The sequence below is a fragment of the Gallus gallus genome, chromosome 12, assembly GCF_016699485.2.
Source record: "Gallus gallus isolate bGalGal1 chromosome 12, bGalGal1.mat.broiler.GRCg7b, whole genome shotgun sequence".
Taxonomy (NCBI): domain Eukaryota; kingdom Metazoa; phylum Chordata; class Aves; order Galliformes; family Phasianidae; genus Gallus; species Gallus gallus.
In genome coordinates, this window is record NC_052543.1 from 2,644,644 (window position 1) to 2,659,936 (window position 15,293).

Consider the following 15,293-nt stretch of genomic DNA (forward strand, 5'->3'; position numbering starts at 1 on the left):
CCCGCCGCCCAGGCCGCGCCGCTCCGCCGGGCCCGGCCCGCCGTTAGGCCAAGGGCGGCGCGGCCGGCAGGTGCCGCCGCCGCCGGGCGGAGGCGAGGCGAGGCGAGGCCCGGTCGCGCTTCCTCCCCCCCCCCCGCCCGCCGCGCCGGGCTCACCGTGCTCGGCCGGGCCCGGAGGCCGCTCCCCGCCGGCTCTCGCCGCCAGCGGCCCCGACGCACCGAGCGGGCGGCGCGGCGCGAGCGCGACCCCGCGCGGGCACGTACCTGGGGGCGGGCCCCCGCGGCGCCTAGCAACCGGCGGCACGAGCGCGGCGCGGCCAATCGGAGCCCGCCGCCGGCGCCTCGCCCCGCCCCCTCCGCCCCGCCCCACCTGGCCGCGCGCGGCCCCGCCCCCTCCCGCGCCCTGCGGCCGTCCCGCGCGGCCCCGCCCTTCCCGTAGCCCCGCCCCCCGCCGCGTCCGCTTCCTCTGGGCGCCGCCCCGAGCCCCGCCCCGCACCTGGGCCGAACCCCGCCGCCCTCCGCACGGCCCCGCCCGCACCCAGCGGTCCCCGCCCACCTCCCTCAGGCCCCGCCCCCCTCCGACAGACCACGCCCTCTCCCGGCAGGCCACGCCCCCCTCCGGTCAGGCCCCGCCCACTTCCAGCGGGCACCGCCCCGCGTGCGGCTTCGGGGTCCGCGACCTCATTGCCCTTTTGGCTCCCGGCCCGTAGGCAAATATTTGCCGAGGCCGGCCCCGGGCCGCAGCCTGACCGCCAGCACCTCCACCATGCCGGCCCGGCTGGGCCTGCTGCTCTCCCTGGCTGTGGCCCTGAGCGCAGGTAGGACGCGGGCAGGCAGCGTGGGGCCGGAGGGCGTAGGACGGTATGGGGGGGCCCGGGACGGGGGTGCTCAGGAAGCTGTGGCCGTGTGGGTGTGGGACACGCTGACCCTGGCTCCACCTTAGGCCACCGCTCGCCCCTCAACGACTTCCAGCGCCTGCGCGGCACCGAGCTGCGGGCAGCGCCCAACGAGCCCCCACCGTCTGCACCGGCGCACGGCGCGGCCCAGCAGTGCGCCCAGCGCTGTGCCAACAGGCCGGACTGCCGGTGAGCGCCGCGTTGCAGGGAGCTGAGCCTCGGTGCTGAGCAGCGCCCTGCCACCTCCGCCTGCCCGCAGGGCCTTCCACCACGAGCGGCAGAGCCAGCTGTGCCAGCTGCTGCCCTGGAGCCAACGCTCGCCCGGCGCCCGGCTGCAGAAGAACATCCACTACGACCTGTACCAGAAGAAAGGTGGGGCTGGCACCGTGCCCGGGCGCGGGGCTCGCACTGCCCGCACGGCTCTGACGCGGTGCCGGGTGCTCCCCAGACTTCCTGCGGGAGTGCATCGTGGCCAATGGCACCAGTTATCGTGGCACGCGGGACACGACGGAGCGTGGCCTGCGCTGCCAGCACTGGCAGGCCACCACGCCCCACGACCACAGGTGCCGCTGTGCCACCGCTGCCCCGGGCAGTGTGGGGCGACGGGGAAGGGATGGGGACAATGAGGACAGCGCTTTAATGGGGAATGGGGTGGGGACGGCGTGGGGTGATGGGAAACGGGGGTGGGTTGGGGGCAATGGGAACGGTACAGTGATAGGAAATGGGATGCGGCCCGCATGGGGAGCGGGATGGACACAGTATGGGACGGGGGGGAATAGGGTGGAGGCAGACTGGGAGCAATGAGGACAGCTCGGGGACACGGGGCACAGTGCAGGGGCAATGGCAACAACCAGGGTGGCGCAGATTCCTGCCATCCCTCCGCAATGGGCTGGAGGAGAATTACTGCCGCAACCCCGACCGCGACAAGCGGGGCCCGTGGTGCTACACCGTCGACCCCAACGTCCGACACCAGAGCTGCGGCATCAAGAAGTGTGAGGACGGTGAGTGCCGTGCTTCGGGGATGCCCTGTGCCGCCCATTCCCATTACCACTGACCCCCCCCCTCCCCCGGCCGTTGGCAGCCGTCTGCATGACCTGCAATGGGGAGGATTACCGGGGCTTTGTGGACCACACCGAGTCTGGGACCGAGTGCCAGCGCTGGGACCTGCAGCACCCACACAAGCATCCCTACCACCCCGACAAGTCAGTACCTGTCGCAGGGGTGTGCGGCTGCGGGGGTGGCAGCGGATATCTGTCACCTCCCCACCTCTCACCCAGGTACCCCGAGAAGGGTCTGGATGACAACTATTGCCGCAACCCGGACAGCTCTGAGCGGCCCTGGTGCTACACCACTGACCCGGCGCTGGAACGCGAGTTCTGTCGCATCCGTGTCTGCAGTAAGTGTCTGCAGTAAGTGCCCTGGCCCATCTCTGGTTCCGGTGTCCTCGGTGCCACCCTCAGCCCGCCGCTCTCCTCCATACAAGCAGAGAAACGCCCGCGGCCCATCAACGTCACCACCGGCTGCTACAGGGGCAAGGGCGAAGGCTACCGGGGCCGGGTGAACGTCACCGTGTCGGGCATCCCCTGCCAGCGCTGGGACGCGCAGACACCCCACCGGCACCACTTCGTGCCCAGCAAGTACCCCTGCAAGTAGGGCTGGTGGGACGGGGGGCTGCGGCAGCACCCAGGCGTGCGGGCACCCACGTGGCCCCTCCGCCAGGGACCTGCAGGAGAACTACTGCCGCAACCCCGATGGCTCAGAGGCCCCGTGGTGCTTCACCACCCGCCCCGGCATGCGCGTCGCCTTCTGCTTCCACATCCGTCGCTGTGACGACGAGCTGGACGCAGAAGGTGAGCCCCCACCACGTGGGTGCCCCACCGGGGTGTCCACCAGCAGTACCAGCTCCCCCTGCCTGTCCCCAGAGTGCTACCACGGCCACGGTGAGCGGTACCACGGCCACGTCAGTAAGACGCGCAAGGGCATCACGTGCCAGAGGTGGGACGCCACGACACCCCACGTGCCACAGTGAGTGTGCCACGAGCGTGCCAGGGTGAAGCACAGCAATGGGGGTGGGGGCAGTAACGGTGGCTCCCGGCCGGCAGGATCTCGCCCACCACCCACCCCGAGGCACACCTGGAGAAGAACTACTGCCGCAACCCCGACAACGACAGCCACGGCCCCTGGTGCTACACCATGGATCCACGCACACCCTTTGACTACTGTGCCATCAAGCCCTGCTGTGAGCTTGGCCCCACCGAGCCCTGGCTGCCCCACGGGGTGCGTTGGGCCACCTCCCACAGCCCCACTCTGCTTTCTCTCTGCAGCCGGCAGCGCTGTGCCGTCTGTCCTGGAGAACGCAGGTGAGGACACGGGGGTGTGGGGCGGGGGGTGCTCGGTGCGCTGCCCCCAGCCAACGCCCGCTGTGCCCACAGATGCAGTGACATTCGAGGAGTGCGGCCGGCGGGACGAGAGGCTGCAGCAGAAGCAACGTGTGGTGGGTGGGATGCCCGGCAACTCGCCGTGGACCGTCAGCATCCGCAACCGGTGAGCGGGCGCCCTGCGTTCCAGCCGTGCCGTGCTGCCAGCCGGGTGCCCACCCCTGCCAATCCCCGTGCCTGCAGGGCCGGCTTGCACTTCTGCGGTGGGTCGCTGGTGAAGGAGCAGTGGGTGATCAGCACGCAGCAGTGCTTCTCCTCCTGGTGAGCTCAGGGGCAGGGTGCGGGGTGCCGGCAGCTGCCGTACCCTGATGGCCCTGTCCTGCAGTGATGCGGACCTGTCAGGCTATGAGGTGCACCTGGGGACGCTGTTCAAGGACCCCAGCCCCACCGACCCTGACCTGCAGGCCATCCCGATTGTACGCATCATCTGTGGCCCTTCTGAGTCCCACTTGGTGCTGCTGAAGCTGGCGTGGTGAGCGTCTGCACTTGGTGCCCTGTGCCCCAGTGCCATGGGCTGGCACCACGTCCCCATGCTGTTCCATCCCTCTGCAGGCCAGCTGTGCTGAACAAGCGCGTGGCCCTGATCTGCCTGCCGCCCGAGCGCTACATTGTGCCTGCTGGCACCACCTGTGAGATTGCTGGCTTTGGGGAAACCAGAGGTACTGCCGTGGGCAGCCCCACCACGGTGTCCCACTGTGATGGTGTCCCCTATCTAGGGCAGTCCCTTCCACAGCACCCCCAGGGTCATGGCATCCCCCTGCCCACGTCCACTCATGGCATCCCCCTACCCATGGCATCTCTTTCCCAAGGCATCTTCTTGCTCATGGAATCCCCTCGCTCCTGGCAACCTCCTGCCCACGTCATCCCCTTTCCGTAGCATTTCCCTACCCGTGGCATCCCCCACCCATGCCACTCCCCACCTACCGCTTTCCCATGCCCATACATGCCTTGCTGCTGCCCTGTCCCCGCAGGCACAGCGGATGGCCACGTGCTGAATGTGGCAAAGCTGCCAGTGATGGCACATGCTGAGTGCCAGGCAGCACTGCGTGGGCGCCTGAAGGAGAGCGAGCTGTGCACAGCCCCGCTGCGTGCTGGTGTGGGTGCCTGTGAGGTGAGCACGGTCTGAGGAGCCCAGGCAGGCTTGGAGACCCCACAGCAGAGGGGTGACGGTACTCTCCTGGCCCTACAGGGAGATTATGGGGGGCCCCTGGCCTGTCTGACCGCCGACTGCTGGGTGCTGGAGGGGGTGATCACCCCATCCCGTGTCTGCGCCCGCACCGACCAGCCTGCCCTCTTCATCCGCGTCTCACTCTATGTCGACTGGATCCACAAGGTCATGAGGATGGTGTGAGCTGTGCTGCAGGTGGCACCTCCCCACTCACCCCCCAGCCCCAATAAAGGCAGCGGAGCCAGCCCGTGTGTGTGTGTCAGTGTGGCCAAGATACGGGGGACAGCACTGCACAGGGCATCACACATTTATTTAGAGCCAAACCCAAATCCCCATCCCCATCCTGCACCTTTGCTGTGCTCAATCCATCCTCCTTCAGTTCTGGCCACGTCCAGGACCCGTAGTCACCCTGAGGCCAACACAGCTGTGGGGCCACCGTGGGCTCTAGGGGCCGTGCTGTCCCACCGGGGGCCGCCCCAGGTGCTGGAGGAACCAGCGGGCGCAGTTCCCAAAAACATCGGCTTCCATCTCCACGCCAGTCAGCGCATGGCCGCCCTCAGGGTACCACAACAGCCTGCAGGGCAGGAGACACTCAGCCGGCACCGCAGGGCTCCATGCCCACTTCCCCCAACTCCGCGCTGCGCTCACCGGGTTGGCACCCTGTGGGCCCGCAGCACCCGGTACAGCTCCAGTGCCTGCGTGGGGCTGACACGCCGGTCCCGGGCACCCACACACAGCAGCACTGGTGCCCGCACCTGTGACACAGGCGGTGGTGAGCACCTGGCTCCTGCCCCTGCAGCCCTCCACCCATCACACCACACCGTACCCGGGGCGCCTGGATGATGGGTGAGCGCTGCAGCATGACAACCAGGTCCTCCACGCGGGGCACCCGCTGGAAGGAGTAGGGCAGCCCCAGGGATGTGTAGCGCCTGGGGGAGGGAGGCAGTGGTGGGTCACACGGCGCAGAGGTGCGGGATGGCACGGCGTGGGATGGGTGGCTCTTACCAGTCAGGGATGTCGGATGTGCCCAGCAGGGCGGGCAGGTTGGAGACAGGGTTGCGCAGGGCGCATGCCTGGTAGCGCTCAGGCTGGCGGGTGAGGAGGTGGAGGGCGATGAAGGCTCCGTGGGAGCCAGCTAGCAGTGCCACACGGTGCGGGTCGAGGGACTCATAGCGCAGCGCCTGCTCCACTGCCAGCTGTGGGCATGGGCATCCCACCATCAGCACCCCGACATCAGCACCCCGACGTCAGCATCCGTCCGGTGCTCCTCACCTGCGTGTCAGCCACGTCCTGCTCACCCACGCGGGACTGCAGGCACTCAATGCTGGCCTGCCCGAAGCCCAGCGAGCCACGGTAGTTCACTGGGGAGATGGGGATGGTGGAGGCCACATCCCAGTGTGGCAAAGGGGACACGCAGCACCAAAGTCCCCATCACTCACCCAGCAGCACGGTGAAGCCCAGCCAGCACAGTGCGGCCATGCTCGGGCGCCAGCGGGCATCAAAGACGGCGTGGGGGCCGCCTGGGCACAGCGGGGACGTTACCTGAGCGCCACCAGCACCATCAGGACGTCCCCCCGCCCCTCACTCACCGTGGGGACACACAACGAGGGGGTGTGGAGTGGTACCACCTGTTGGGCTCAGCAGCAGGGCCTCAAAGGGCTGGGGGTCTGCACCATGGAGGGGCCCCGCTCAGCACCCAGTGCCATGGGCAACCCTGTGCACCCAGGCACTGCGGGGCCCCCACGTGCTCACTGTGCGGAGAGGAGTTCTGCTGGACTGTCAGTGTTTTCCAGGTGATGCCAGGAACTGGTGGGGTGTCCTCCACCGGCACCCAACGCAGGGGCAGCTCCTGGCCCAACGGTGGCAGCTCTGCCATCACCTGGGGACAGGCAGCGGGTGGCACCGGGGTGTCCCTATTCCATAGCAGGGTATCACCAGCGCCTCGCACGGTGCCAGGACTGCATGGTGCTCTGCTCACCAGGCTGGGTGGGCGGTGCGGGGCCGAGCAGGTGGCCACCAGCAGGTCCCACTGGATGGTCAGCAGCTCCCAGCACCCCTCGGGTGACCCTGGGGACAGCAGTGAGCTCGCAGTTCCCGATGCTCATCCTGCTCACCAAAGCGACGTGAGCGGCCGGTCGCCACGTACCGGCAGTGAGGTTGGTGACGGTGGCAGTCTCTGTATCCACCAGCAGCAGGTCCTGTGTGGGGACAGCGTCACACGGGGGCTGTGCCATGGCCGTGCCCTGTCCCCATGCTCCAGCTCACCGTGCGGCTCCGCTGTGGGGTGCACAGCAGTGCCCGCCGGCAGTCAGCTGCCCAGCACTGCGGCGGCAGCGCATCGGTGTAGATTCCAGTGAAGGCTGTGAGCGGGGCAGAGCGTTGGGGAGTTGGAGTGGTGGCACACAGTGTGATGGTCCGATCCCCCAGCAGCACCCGGCCTTACAGCTCTCACTGCCCGTGGGCTCTTGCACCACATCGAGCACCGTCACTGTCTGCCGCATCTGCCAGGTGAGCTGGGAGAGCCGAGCCCAAAAGGGAAACTGAGGCACGGGGATTCAGGGACAAAAGGGACTTCGGGGACCTGCCCAGTGGGGGATGGGTGGCCCAGCATGCAGGATCCCGCTCACCAGGCGCAGCTGCAGACACTGCCGGTGGGGCCCTCCCACGGCCCCTTCCAAGTAGAGCAGGTGCTGCCCATCCGGGCTCAGCCGGGGTGAGAAGGAGGCACGGTTTGGGGCCGACAGCAGCTCTGCAGGCAGCGTGTCAGCGCCTGGGGACAGCGAGGAGCCCACGGTCCTCTGTGTCCCAGTGCTCACCGCAGTGCCCGCTGGCCAGCTCCAGGTGGAAAATGCCCGACCTGGGGAGGAGGAAGGCTCGGGTCAGAGCTCCATGGCTGTGCCGTGTAGGCGCTGGGTGAGCATCAGAGGTGCCGGGGGCTCACCTCCTGTTGGAGCAGGCGCTCAGCCCCAGGCGGAAGGGCTCATGCCACCAGCCCACAAATACCACGCCGGTGTCACCTGGGGACCACAATGCCTGCGGGACAGTCAGGCTCAGGTCGGGGCCTCAGCCAGATCCCACAGCTGCCCCAAGGGCTGTACCGTACCTCCCAGTACCGACCTGGCCGGGTGACACGTGCTCGGGGACACTTTCCAGCACTGAGACACTGCTGCTCTTGATATCCAGCATGCAGAGCACGGGGGCACTGCGGGTGTTCAGTCTCTCCCCCCAGCCCTCGTGGTACACGAACCGCTCGCCCTGCAGCACACTCACAGGGAGCATGGCACGCTCAATGCACACATAGCACACTCACTGCTCATGTGGCACACTCACAGGAAGCAAGGCACACTCACCATTCATGGGACGTGCTCACAGGGCACATGGCACGCTCACCATGTGCAGGGTATACTCACACTCACCACCCACCTCCTCGTCTTCATCCTCTGCTGGCCTGGCTGCCTCTGGTACATGCCCTGGGCAGGCTGCAGGTAGCGTGGGCCGGCTCTTCTCAGCCACGTAGAGCAGCTGTGTCTCCAAATGGGACCAGGCCAGGCAGGCAAAGGGCCCTGGCACAGGGACAGGCTGCCAAAGCGCTCTACGGTGCGGGGTCAGCCAGGCACCGGGCACTGCGGCTGCGCCACCCTCACCTGTGCAGTGGAGGATTTGGGGAGGGGTCCTTACCCTCTGTGTAGACCACCCCGTGCTTTCCCAGCGCTGTCAGGTCCACGCTGTGGCTGCGCCCGCTGCCATCCCACACCTGTGTGAAGCAGGTTCACCAGGCGCACCGTGCCCATGGCACCCAGCTCCCCGGCACGCCCCGGGCACCGCGTTACCTCCAGCAGCTCATGGCCCCGCAGTGGGCAGCGGACAAGCACGGCACGGCGCTGCCCCGAGGGTGAATCCTGGCCGAGCAGCCTGCGAGCAGTAGGGAGCTGTGACGGGCACCAAACGCAGCACACCGCAGCACCCCGTCCCGCAGCCCGGCCATGAGCCGTACCGGTTGTGGATCTCTGTGCTGAGCGCTGCCCGGCTGACGGTGAGGCCGCGCTCAGTGCGCTGCACGCTATAGTGGCGGCTGAAGCGCAGCAGCCGCCGGCGGGGCAGGTCGGGCTGGCTGCACTCTGCGGGACGGGGACGTCAGCGCCAGCCCGGGCGCAGCGCAGCGGGGCCGCAGGGCCTGACTCACCAGTGTGCAGCAGGAAGGCCCGTCCCCCTGCGGTGGCCCCCAGTGCGGCACAGCTGATGGCAGGGAAGCGGCTCAGCTCCCGGTAGCAGGCACCAGGGCTGCTCCGCTGCCCCTCTGCCGACTGTCCCCAGCTCCCCGCGCCCCACTGCGTCCCCGAGGCCATGGGGCTGCTCCGTGCTCAGCCGGCGGCGGCTGTGGCTCAGCAGCGGGCAGGGTGCCAGGGTGCGCGAGCAGCCCGCCGGGGCCAGAGCCAGGAAGGGTGCTGGGAGCTGGCAGCAGGATCTGCCCACCCTCTGCCTGCGGTCACGAGCCCCGGGGGCACCGGAGGCCACAGAACCACCGCGGACGGTCCCAGTGCTCAACAACGTTTATTGGGGGGGTGACGGTGCCGGGGGCTCTCAGCCCTGCAGGTGCTGGAGCAGCCACAGCACAATGTTCATGAAGCTGTCGGCTTCAGCCTCGATGCCAGCCAGTGCGTGGTTGTTCTTGGGGTACCAGAGCAACCTGCAGGGAGAGAGGGCTCAGCGCTGTGCCCACGGCCCATGCCCCAATGCCTGCATCCCACTCACCGTGTGGGCACGCCACGGGCCTTCAGGGCACGGTAATACTCCAGCCCCTGCGCGGGGGGAACGCGCTTGTCGTCCTCCCCCAGCATCAGCAGTACGGGCGTGCGGACCTGCGGGAAGGGCACAGCTTCAGCTGCAGTGCTGCAGGCCGGTACAGGGGATGGGATGGGACAGGGATGTACCTGATTGATGTAGGACATGGGTGACTTCTGCAGCATCACGGTCAAGTGGGCCGGGTCTGGCAGGGCGTTGGGTACGTAGGGTACTCCCACCTCCGTCAAGCACCTGCGGGTGAGAGGCAGGGGGACATGCAGTGCCAGGGCTGAGGGAAGCTGGGGGCCGCAGCACTCACCAGTCAGGAATGTCAGTGATGGTGAGCATGGAGGCGATGTTGACCACGGGGTTGCGGACCACGCAGGCACGGTAGGTGTCGGGGAACTGCCCGATGAGGTGGCATGCCAGGAAGCCCCCGTGTGAGCCACCCACCAGGGCCACTCGGCTGGCATCCAGCTGCTCCTCCTGCAGCACTCGCTCCACACAGAGCTGTGAGCAGCAGGGACGGTTGTTGGAGTGGGGACGTGACTGTGCCCAGGTTTCCCACCCCAGGGCAGCCACAGGGTGATGGGGCACACACATCCTACCTGCACATCCCGCACATCCTGCGTGCCCACATTGCCTGGCAGGGAGTTCACGCTGTCCTGGCCGAAGCCCAGTGAGCCACGATAATTCACTGGGAGAGAAGGTGTCAGAGCCTCCTGCTGCAGAACCCCACGGGCACTGTGGAGGTGTTGTGCCCCATCTGCCCCAACACTCACCCAGAAGCACGGCAAAGCCCAGGCGGCACAGCGTGGCTGGGTACAGCATCCACCCAGCAGAGAAAACGGTGTGGGGTCCCCCTGTAGGGCAGAGGTAGTGGGGGTGACACTGCGGGGCTGGGGCTGGCGCTGGGGGGCGGTGGGGGGTGAGCTCTCACCATGGGGCATCACAACCAGGGGGGGCTTCTGGGCCGTGGGACCCTCACTTGGACGCAGCAGGATGGCATCGAAGTCCAGGCCCTCTGTGGGGATGGCATAAGCAATCAGGGCTCAGTGGGGATGAGCGACAGCCGCACTGCCCCCAGCACTCACCATACTGGGGGTTCTCCTGCTCCGGTGGGGGTTTCAGGGTGCGGATGCCCCAACTGATGCCAGGCACCGGGGGTGCATTTTGCAGGCAGATCCACTTTATCTGTGCCTCCTGGCCCACACCAGGCAAGACAGCCACTTGCTGCATGGGGAGAAGCGTCAGCACCAGCACTCAGAGTGGCAGGGGGGCACTGGGGACAGGGATGTCACCATACTAGCGTTGCGGGGCAGCTTGGGGTGGAAAACTGGGCCACCAAGAGATCCCGGTCAATGGTGAGGACAGACCAACTCCCTTGGGGTGCATCTGCGGAAGACAGGGAGGGTCAGAGCTGCAGGCACAACCAGCCCCAACCCTGGCACCGTGCACTCACCGGCTGTCAGCGAGGTTGTGCTGCCTGTCTGCATGTCCACCACAAACACATCCTGAGGGCAGGAGGGCAGAGTCCAGCTCAGCACCGGAACAGCTGCTCGCTGTGCCCCCAGGCCCTGCAGTCCTTACCTGCTGGCTGCGCTGGGACGTGTCTAGAACAAGCCGACGGCTGTCAGCTGCCCAGCACAGCCTTGGCAGAGCGCTGCAGTAGATCCCAGGGAAGGCACCTGTAACAGGAGTACTGGTGCTCAGCACCTCACCATGCCCTGTGCCCAAAGACCTGCCTTATGACTCAAGACCTGCCCTGCAGGGCTACACTCACCCCACACTTGCCGTGGCACAACCTCCAGCACAGTGCGGGTTTGCTTGGTATGCCAATTGTACTGTGGGAGACACGGAGTGGGAGGCTGTGCCAGGTGCACTGGGTCTCAGACCGCCCACCAAGGTAGGGGTACAGCACCAGCCCCCCCAGGTGGGTGGAGGAGCAGAGCCGCTCACCATGCGGAGGCGGCTGCACTGCTGGTGGGGACCCAGCACCCTGTTTTCCAGGTAGGCGATGTGGCAGCGGTCAGGGCTGAGCCGTGGGGACCACAAGGCCCCAGTGTCCTCGGAGAGCAGCTCTGCAAGGGCACAAGGGGATGGTGAGGGGCTGCACGGTGCTCAGCACTGTAGGTCTGAGGGTGAGCTGCTCACCGCATTTCCCACCGGTCAGGTCCACGTAGAAGAGCGCTGAGCTGCCGGGAGAGAGGGGCTGTCACCACGGGGCTGGGGTCCTCAGGGTGGCAGGGACCAGGGGGACTCACCGGCGGTTGTTGCAGTGCCGCAGCCCCAGGCGGAAGGGCTCATGCCACCGGCCCACAAACACCACACCAGTGTCATCTGGGGACCAGAAGGCCTGTGAGCAGTGGACCGTGTGGCTCAGTAATGGAGTCTCCCATTGTCCACCACCTCCCGTGTCCCCTTTCCCCATCCTGACCTGTCCAGGGGACACGTGTTTGGGGACACCTTCCAGCACTGAGATGCTGCTGCCTTCGATGTCCAGCACGCAGAGCACAGGGACGCTGCGGGTGCTCAGTGTCTCCCCCCAGTCCTCGTGGTACACGAACTGCTCGCCCTGTGGCACAGTCCCATCAGTGCCAGCTCCAGGGTGGAAGGACATCACCCCGGAGGTGGTGGGGGCCCACCTTGATGGGTGCATCTGGCTTCTTGGGGCACTCCAGCTCCTCATCGGCAGAGCAATCCAGCTCGGGCGCTTTGGTCTGGAAGAAGGATTCGGCCTTGGGACGCTTCTTCTCCGCCACATACAGCAGGTGAGTCTCTGAGTGCGACCAGGCCAGGCAGCCGAACTGGTCTGTAGGGAGAGGTCAGGCACAAGCTGTCCCGTCCCCAGCACCCCCCCAGGGTCACCCCGTCCCTCACTGTCATCATAGACACTGCCATGCTTGTCCAGCGCCGTCAGGTCGATGCTCTTCACCTTGCGGTTCTGATACCACACCTGGGAGCAGAGGGGCAGGGGGAGCCCGGGTTGCCAGCCCCTTCCTTTCTGTAACCCTCTGGCCACTCACTCACCTCCAGGAACTGCTTCTCCTTCTCTTTCTCTTTCTCCTTGCCAGCAACCTTGAGCAGGACAGCCTTCATTGCACCGCTGGGGGACTCGCAGCTCAGCAGCCTGTGGGAAGGCATCCATCAGCCCCATACTGCCAGGGACACGGGGACACGGGGAGGTGGGGACGTGAGGACCCACTCATTATTGATCTCACAGCAGGCGCCACCAGGCCCCGCATAGACGATGGAGGCCCCGTCGTGGAAGAGCAGATACTGCCGGCAGAACTTGATGCTCTTGGCCTGCACCAGGTCCCGCTGCGACCACTCTGTGGGGATGTGGGTCAGGAGAAGCGCCGCCCCCTCCGCCCCCCTCGCCCGGTGCCCACCCCATACCGGTGTACAGGCTGCAGTATTTGCCCCCGTACTGCGTGGTGACGTCGGGGCCCAGGCAGGCGGTGCTGATCCCCGGGTTCTGGCTCAGCTCCCGGTACAGCGCCGCAGCCTCCTCCGCGCTGGGCAGCACCTGCGGGAGCACAGGCAGCTGGGGCATGGGGGGGGCAAAGGGCAGGCCGGGAAAAGCTTCTATGGGGGCACCGAGGGGGCTCTGAGCAAGGAATAAGGGGACACGGGAGGAATCATGAAGGCGTAGGGGGGTTCTATGAGGGGTACCAGGGCACGTGGGGGGCTGCGACTGGGGCACCAGGTCCAGAGGGGGGCTGCTGTGTGGTACCAGGCCCACAGGGGGCTGCGACTGGGGCACCAGGCCCACAGGGGGCTGCTGTGTGGTACCAGGCCCAGGGGGGGCTGCTGTGTGGTGCCAGGCCCACAGGGGTGGTTGGGCTCCCAGGCCTCAGGTGGACAGGAAGGCCGCGGCGGCGGCTATGGGGCAGGGGGACAGTCAGGGAAAGGCAGAACTCGGGGTGAGGGGAAGCACCGGTCGGAGGGAAGGTTACGGGGGGCGGGGTCCCGGGGCAGTGACGTCACCGCCCCCCCAGCCCCCACCCCGTCCCCCTCACAGCCCCTCACCGGCGGCTCCATGTCGCTGCGGCGGGCGGACACGGCGCCGAACGCCGGCGCATCCGGGGCGGTGGGCGGGGCCTCGGGCGGGGTCGCCTCCCATTGGCTGCGGCGCTCGGGCCTCGGCCGCGCTATGGCGCCCCCTCGCGGGCGCGGCCGGAACCGCTGCGGTACCTCCGGGCGGGTCTCGGAGCGCGACCCCCGGCCGCCCCCGGCGCACGAAGGCACGAGGCGGAGGCGGCGTGTGGTTTATATCAAGTCCTTTTATTTTGTTCCCACAGAAATACCTGGGTGGGGGCGGCTTCTGTACGGAGTCACGACACAGCGCGGCACGGGGGGGGGGGGGTTACTACGGGTCTCACGGAGCACAGCAGACACGCACACCGTCACAATGGTCAGAGGGAGGAGCGCCGGCATTGCACTTACCACTGTAAACTCGTCCTGGGGCGCAGCGCGGCCCCGCGTGCAGCCGCGCCCCGGCACCTATTTACAGCGCGGGGGGCGGCGGGGGCGCGCCCGGCAGCGGGGGGGCGCGGGGAGCCCCGCCCGAAAGCCCGGGGCGCGCATCGCGGTCGGTACGGCGATGAACCGATGGAGGAGAGAGAGAGAGAGGAGAAAACGAAAGAAAGAAAAGAAAAGAAGAAAAGAAAAAGAGTCCAGGCAAAGAACAGCAAGCACTGAAACGCGGTGAGACCGTGCAGAGAAGTAGCAAGCCATGCTCTACGACGGGACAGACGGTCACGGGCGCTACGGCTGCCCTTTGGCAAAGTGGCCCTCCGTGGGTCGAACATGCCACGAATTGGAACTTCATACGCACAGGTGGTCGAGAGAGGAGTTACCCGGTTTGCAATGACACCCTCGCACGCGACGTCGGATTATCAGCTGTGAACGGGTCTCGTTCCGGAGTCGTGTTATTTCGTTGCATAGAACATGGGACGGGCGCCGGCGGGGCACCGGGGCGGGCGAGGGCCGGGCACGTGTGCCGGTGCCGGGGGGAGCCCCGCCGGTCCGAGCGTGCCCACGCGGAATGGCTTCAGAAGGACTTGGATTGCACAGTAAGAGGAAGGATATCGGCGGAGGCGAAGCTCTCCTGGTCTTGTTCCATGGATTGTGCTCTTTTGTGGCCTCCTGCACTCTATTGCTTCTACAGACGACAGCCCATGTGCTAACTCATCGCACAAAGCAAAGGGGGAAGAGGATTTGGTAGAAAGTGAAATAAATCCAAAACCAAACCAAACCAAACAGCAAAACGAACCCGAAGGAAAAAAAAAAGAGAGAGAGAGAGGAAAAAAAAGAAAGAAAAAAGATCCAGCCCCTCCCCCCCCCCCCCCCCCCCCCCGACTCCCCCTGCCCCTCCCGGTGCGGATGAGGTATACTCAGAACTCAAAGTGGGATGATTAAGGCTGTTCTTCAAAGAAAAGGGGTGCCCGGCGGCGGGGCGCGCCGGCTGCGTGGCGAGGGCGAGCGCGGCCCTTCGGATGCTTCCCATGGCTTCGGGGCAGCGCCCGGCCGGGGCCGCGTCGGCAAAGGCCAGCCCGCGTCCGCGCCGCCCGGCAGAGTCCTATGGCCTCGTATTTCGGTAGTGAAACAGTGTTAGGTCCTAACGGGGCGCGCCGGCTCCACGGGGGGAGCGGGCGGCAGTGCAGGGGGCCGAGGGGCCGGTGGGGTGGAGGGGACGGGGAGCAGCCCTCGGCTCACACGGAGGGGAAAAACCTATGAAGACACCGGAGCTGGGGTTCGGAGGGAGCAACTCTGCGTATAATCTTGAGAAAGGGCCGAGGGTGCGGGCGCAGCCCTTCGGCATTCGGGGCCCCCTGCGCCGCGCCGCGCCGCGCCGGAGCTGCTCGCCGCCATCTGCCACGGGAGGTCCGGCAGCCGGGGGTCACCCCGCTTTCAAAAGCTGGCAAGAGACAGAGAAGAGGCTCAGCCCGCGCGGCCCCATCCCCGCGGCGAGGGGCGCTGCTGTCCGACTGCGCGGCCGGCCCCG

General features: G+C 67.1%; 5 protein-coding genes across 9 annotated transcripts in view; 1 reads left to right on the forward strand and 4 right to left on the reverse strand.

Moving 5' to 3' along the window:
* The window catches only part of DAG1 (dystroglycan 1), a gene marked incomplete at its 5' end in the record, with an annotated part of 38,852 nt that extends 38,552 nt beyond the window's left edge, over window positions 1-300 (reverse strand). The window contains one exon of the mRNA NM_001097540.2: window positions 264-300. The remainder of the gene's footprint in view (window positions 1-263) is intronic.
* A 333-nt stretch (window positions 301-633) lies between these two features.
* Window positions 634-4,747, forward strand: MST1 (macrophage stimulating 1 (hepatocyte growth factor-like)). 2 transcript variants are annotated; one of them, NM_001396436.1, is made up of 18 exons: window positions 634-817; window positions 943-1,084; window positions 1,155-1,267; window positions 1,344-1,458; window positions 1,760-1,896; window positions 1,977-2,097; window positions 2,173-2,291; window positions 2,379-2,544; window positions 2,615-2,745; window positions 2,818-2,920; window positions 2,998-3,134; window positions 3,220-3,255; window positions 3,328-3,439; window positions 3,517-3,594; window positions 3,659-3,805; window positions 3,886-3,992; window positions 4,305-4,444; window positions 4,523-4,747. In NM_001396436.1, exons 1-18 carry the CDS (start codon window positions 766-768, stop codon window positions 4,682-4,684), a joined length of 2,118 nt encoding a protein of 705 aa, NP_001383365.1. In that variant the 5' UTR covers window positions 634-765; the 3' UTR covers window positions 4,685-4,747. The 2 variants fall into 2 exon arrangements, with proteins under 2 accessions (NP_001383365.1, NP_990544.2); NM_205213.2 differs by having other exon boundaries at window positions 2,382-2,544.
* Window positions 4,748-4,790: 43 nt separating this feature from the next.
* LOC770794 (acylamino-acid-releasing enzyme-like) lies at window positions 4,791-8,895 on the reverse strand. 4 transcript variants are annotated; one of them, XM_015292891.4, is made up of 21 exons: window positions 8,685-8,895; window positions 8,496-8,619; window positions 8,332-8,413; window positions 8,180-8,255; window positions 7,925-8,064; window positions 7,619-7,756; window positions 7,443-7,534; window positions 7,318-7,358; window positions 7,129-7,250; window positions 6,945-7,014; window positions 6,767-6,861; window positions 6,648-6,699; window positions 6,480-6,568; window positions 6,254-6,380; window positions 6,091-6,168; window positions 5,941-6,021; window positions 5,774-5,862; window positions 5,507-5,697; window positions 5,328-5,430; window positions 5,150-5,256; window positions 4,791-5,075 (listed from the first exon to the last, which is right to left on the reverse strand). In XM_015292891.4, exons 1-21 carry the CDS (start codon window positions 8,845-8,847, stop codon window positions 4,946-4,948), a joined length of 2,190 nt encoding a protein of 729 aa, XP_015148377.2. In that variant the 5' UTR covers window positions 8,848-8,895; the 3' UTR covers window positions 4,791-4,945. The 4 variants fall into 4 exon arrangements, with proteins under 4 accessions (XP_015148377.2, XP_015148376.2, XP_040502464.1 ...); XM_015292890.4 differs by having other exon boundaries at window positions 6,945-7,041; XM_040646530.2 differs by lacking the exon at window positions 5,150-5,256 and having other exon boundaries at window positions 6,945-7,041.
* Window positions 8,896-9,033: 138 nt separating this feature from the next.
* APEH (acylaminoacyl-peptide hydrolase) lies at window positions 9,034-13,382 on the reverse strand. Its single transcript, NM_001030585.2, has 22 exons — window positions 13,316-13,382; window positions 12,683-12,812; window positions 12,489-12,615; window positions 12,314-12,413; window positions 12,164-12,239; window positions 11,929-12,095; window positions 11,721-11,858; window positions 11,548-11,639; window positions 11,438-11,478; window positions 11,243-11,364; window positions 11,067-11,127; window positions 10,874-10,971; window positions 10,746-10,797; window positions 10,590-10,678; window positions 10,378-10,516; window positions 10,224-10,307; window positions 10,066-10,146; window positions 9,892-9,980; window positions 9,603-9,793; window positions 9,433-9,535; window positions 9,254-9,360; window positions 9,034-9,188 (listed from the first exon to the last, which is right to left on the reverse strand). The coding sequence occupies exons 1-22, from the start codon at window positions 13,325-13,327 to the stop codon at window positions 9,083-9,085; spliced, it is 2,205 nt and encodes a 734-aa protein (NP_001025756.2). The 5' UTR covers window positions 13,328-13,382; the 3' UTR covers window positions 9,034-9,082.
* An 842-nt stretch (window positions 13,383-14,224) lies between these two features.
* BSN (bassoon presynaptic cytomatrix protein) overlaps window positions 14,225-15,293 on the reverse strand; it is a 56,375-nt gene continuing 55,306 nt past the window's right edge. Inside the window, 1 exon segment of the mRNA XM_040646520.2 lies at window positions 14,225-15,206. The gene's annotated coding sequence lies outside the window, so the exon portion shown is untranslated.

Coding starts and splice junctions, on each gene's coding strand:
- APEH (NM_001030585.2), bottom strand. Junction 12,240..12,313: donor AGGAGAAGCAGTTCCTGGAG/GTGAGTGAGTGG, acceptor CTCTGCTCCCAG/GTGTGGTATCAGAACCGCAA. Junction 10,517..10,589: donor CAAGCTGCCCCGCAACGCTA/GTATGGTGACAT, acceptor CTCCCCATGCAG/CAAGTGGCTGTCTTGCCTGG.
- MST1 (NM_001396436.1), top strand. CDS start 766: ATGCCGGCCCGGCTGGGCCTGCTGCTCTCCCTGGCTGTGGCCCTGAGC. Junction 818..942: donor GGCTGTGGCCCTGAGCGCAG/GTAGGACGCGGG, acceptor GCTCCACCTTAG/GCCACCGCTCGCCCCTCAAC. Junction 3,440..3,516: donor ACCGTCAGCATCCGCAACCG/GTGAGCGGGCGC, acceptor CCGTGCCTGCAG/GGCCGGCTTGCACTTCTGCG.
- LOC770794 (XM_015292890.4), bottom strand. CDS start 8,847: ATGGCCTCGGGGACGCAGTGGGGCGCGGGGAGCTGGGGACAGTCGGCA. Junction 7,757..7,924: donor CAGAGGATGAAGACGAGGAG/GTGGGTGGTGAG, acceptor AGTGTGCTGCAG/GGCGAGCGGTTCGTGTACCA. Junction 6,862..6,944: donor GCCCACGGGCAGTGAGAGCT/GTAAGGCCGGGT, acceptor CCCCGCTCACAG/CCTTCACTGGAATCTACACC.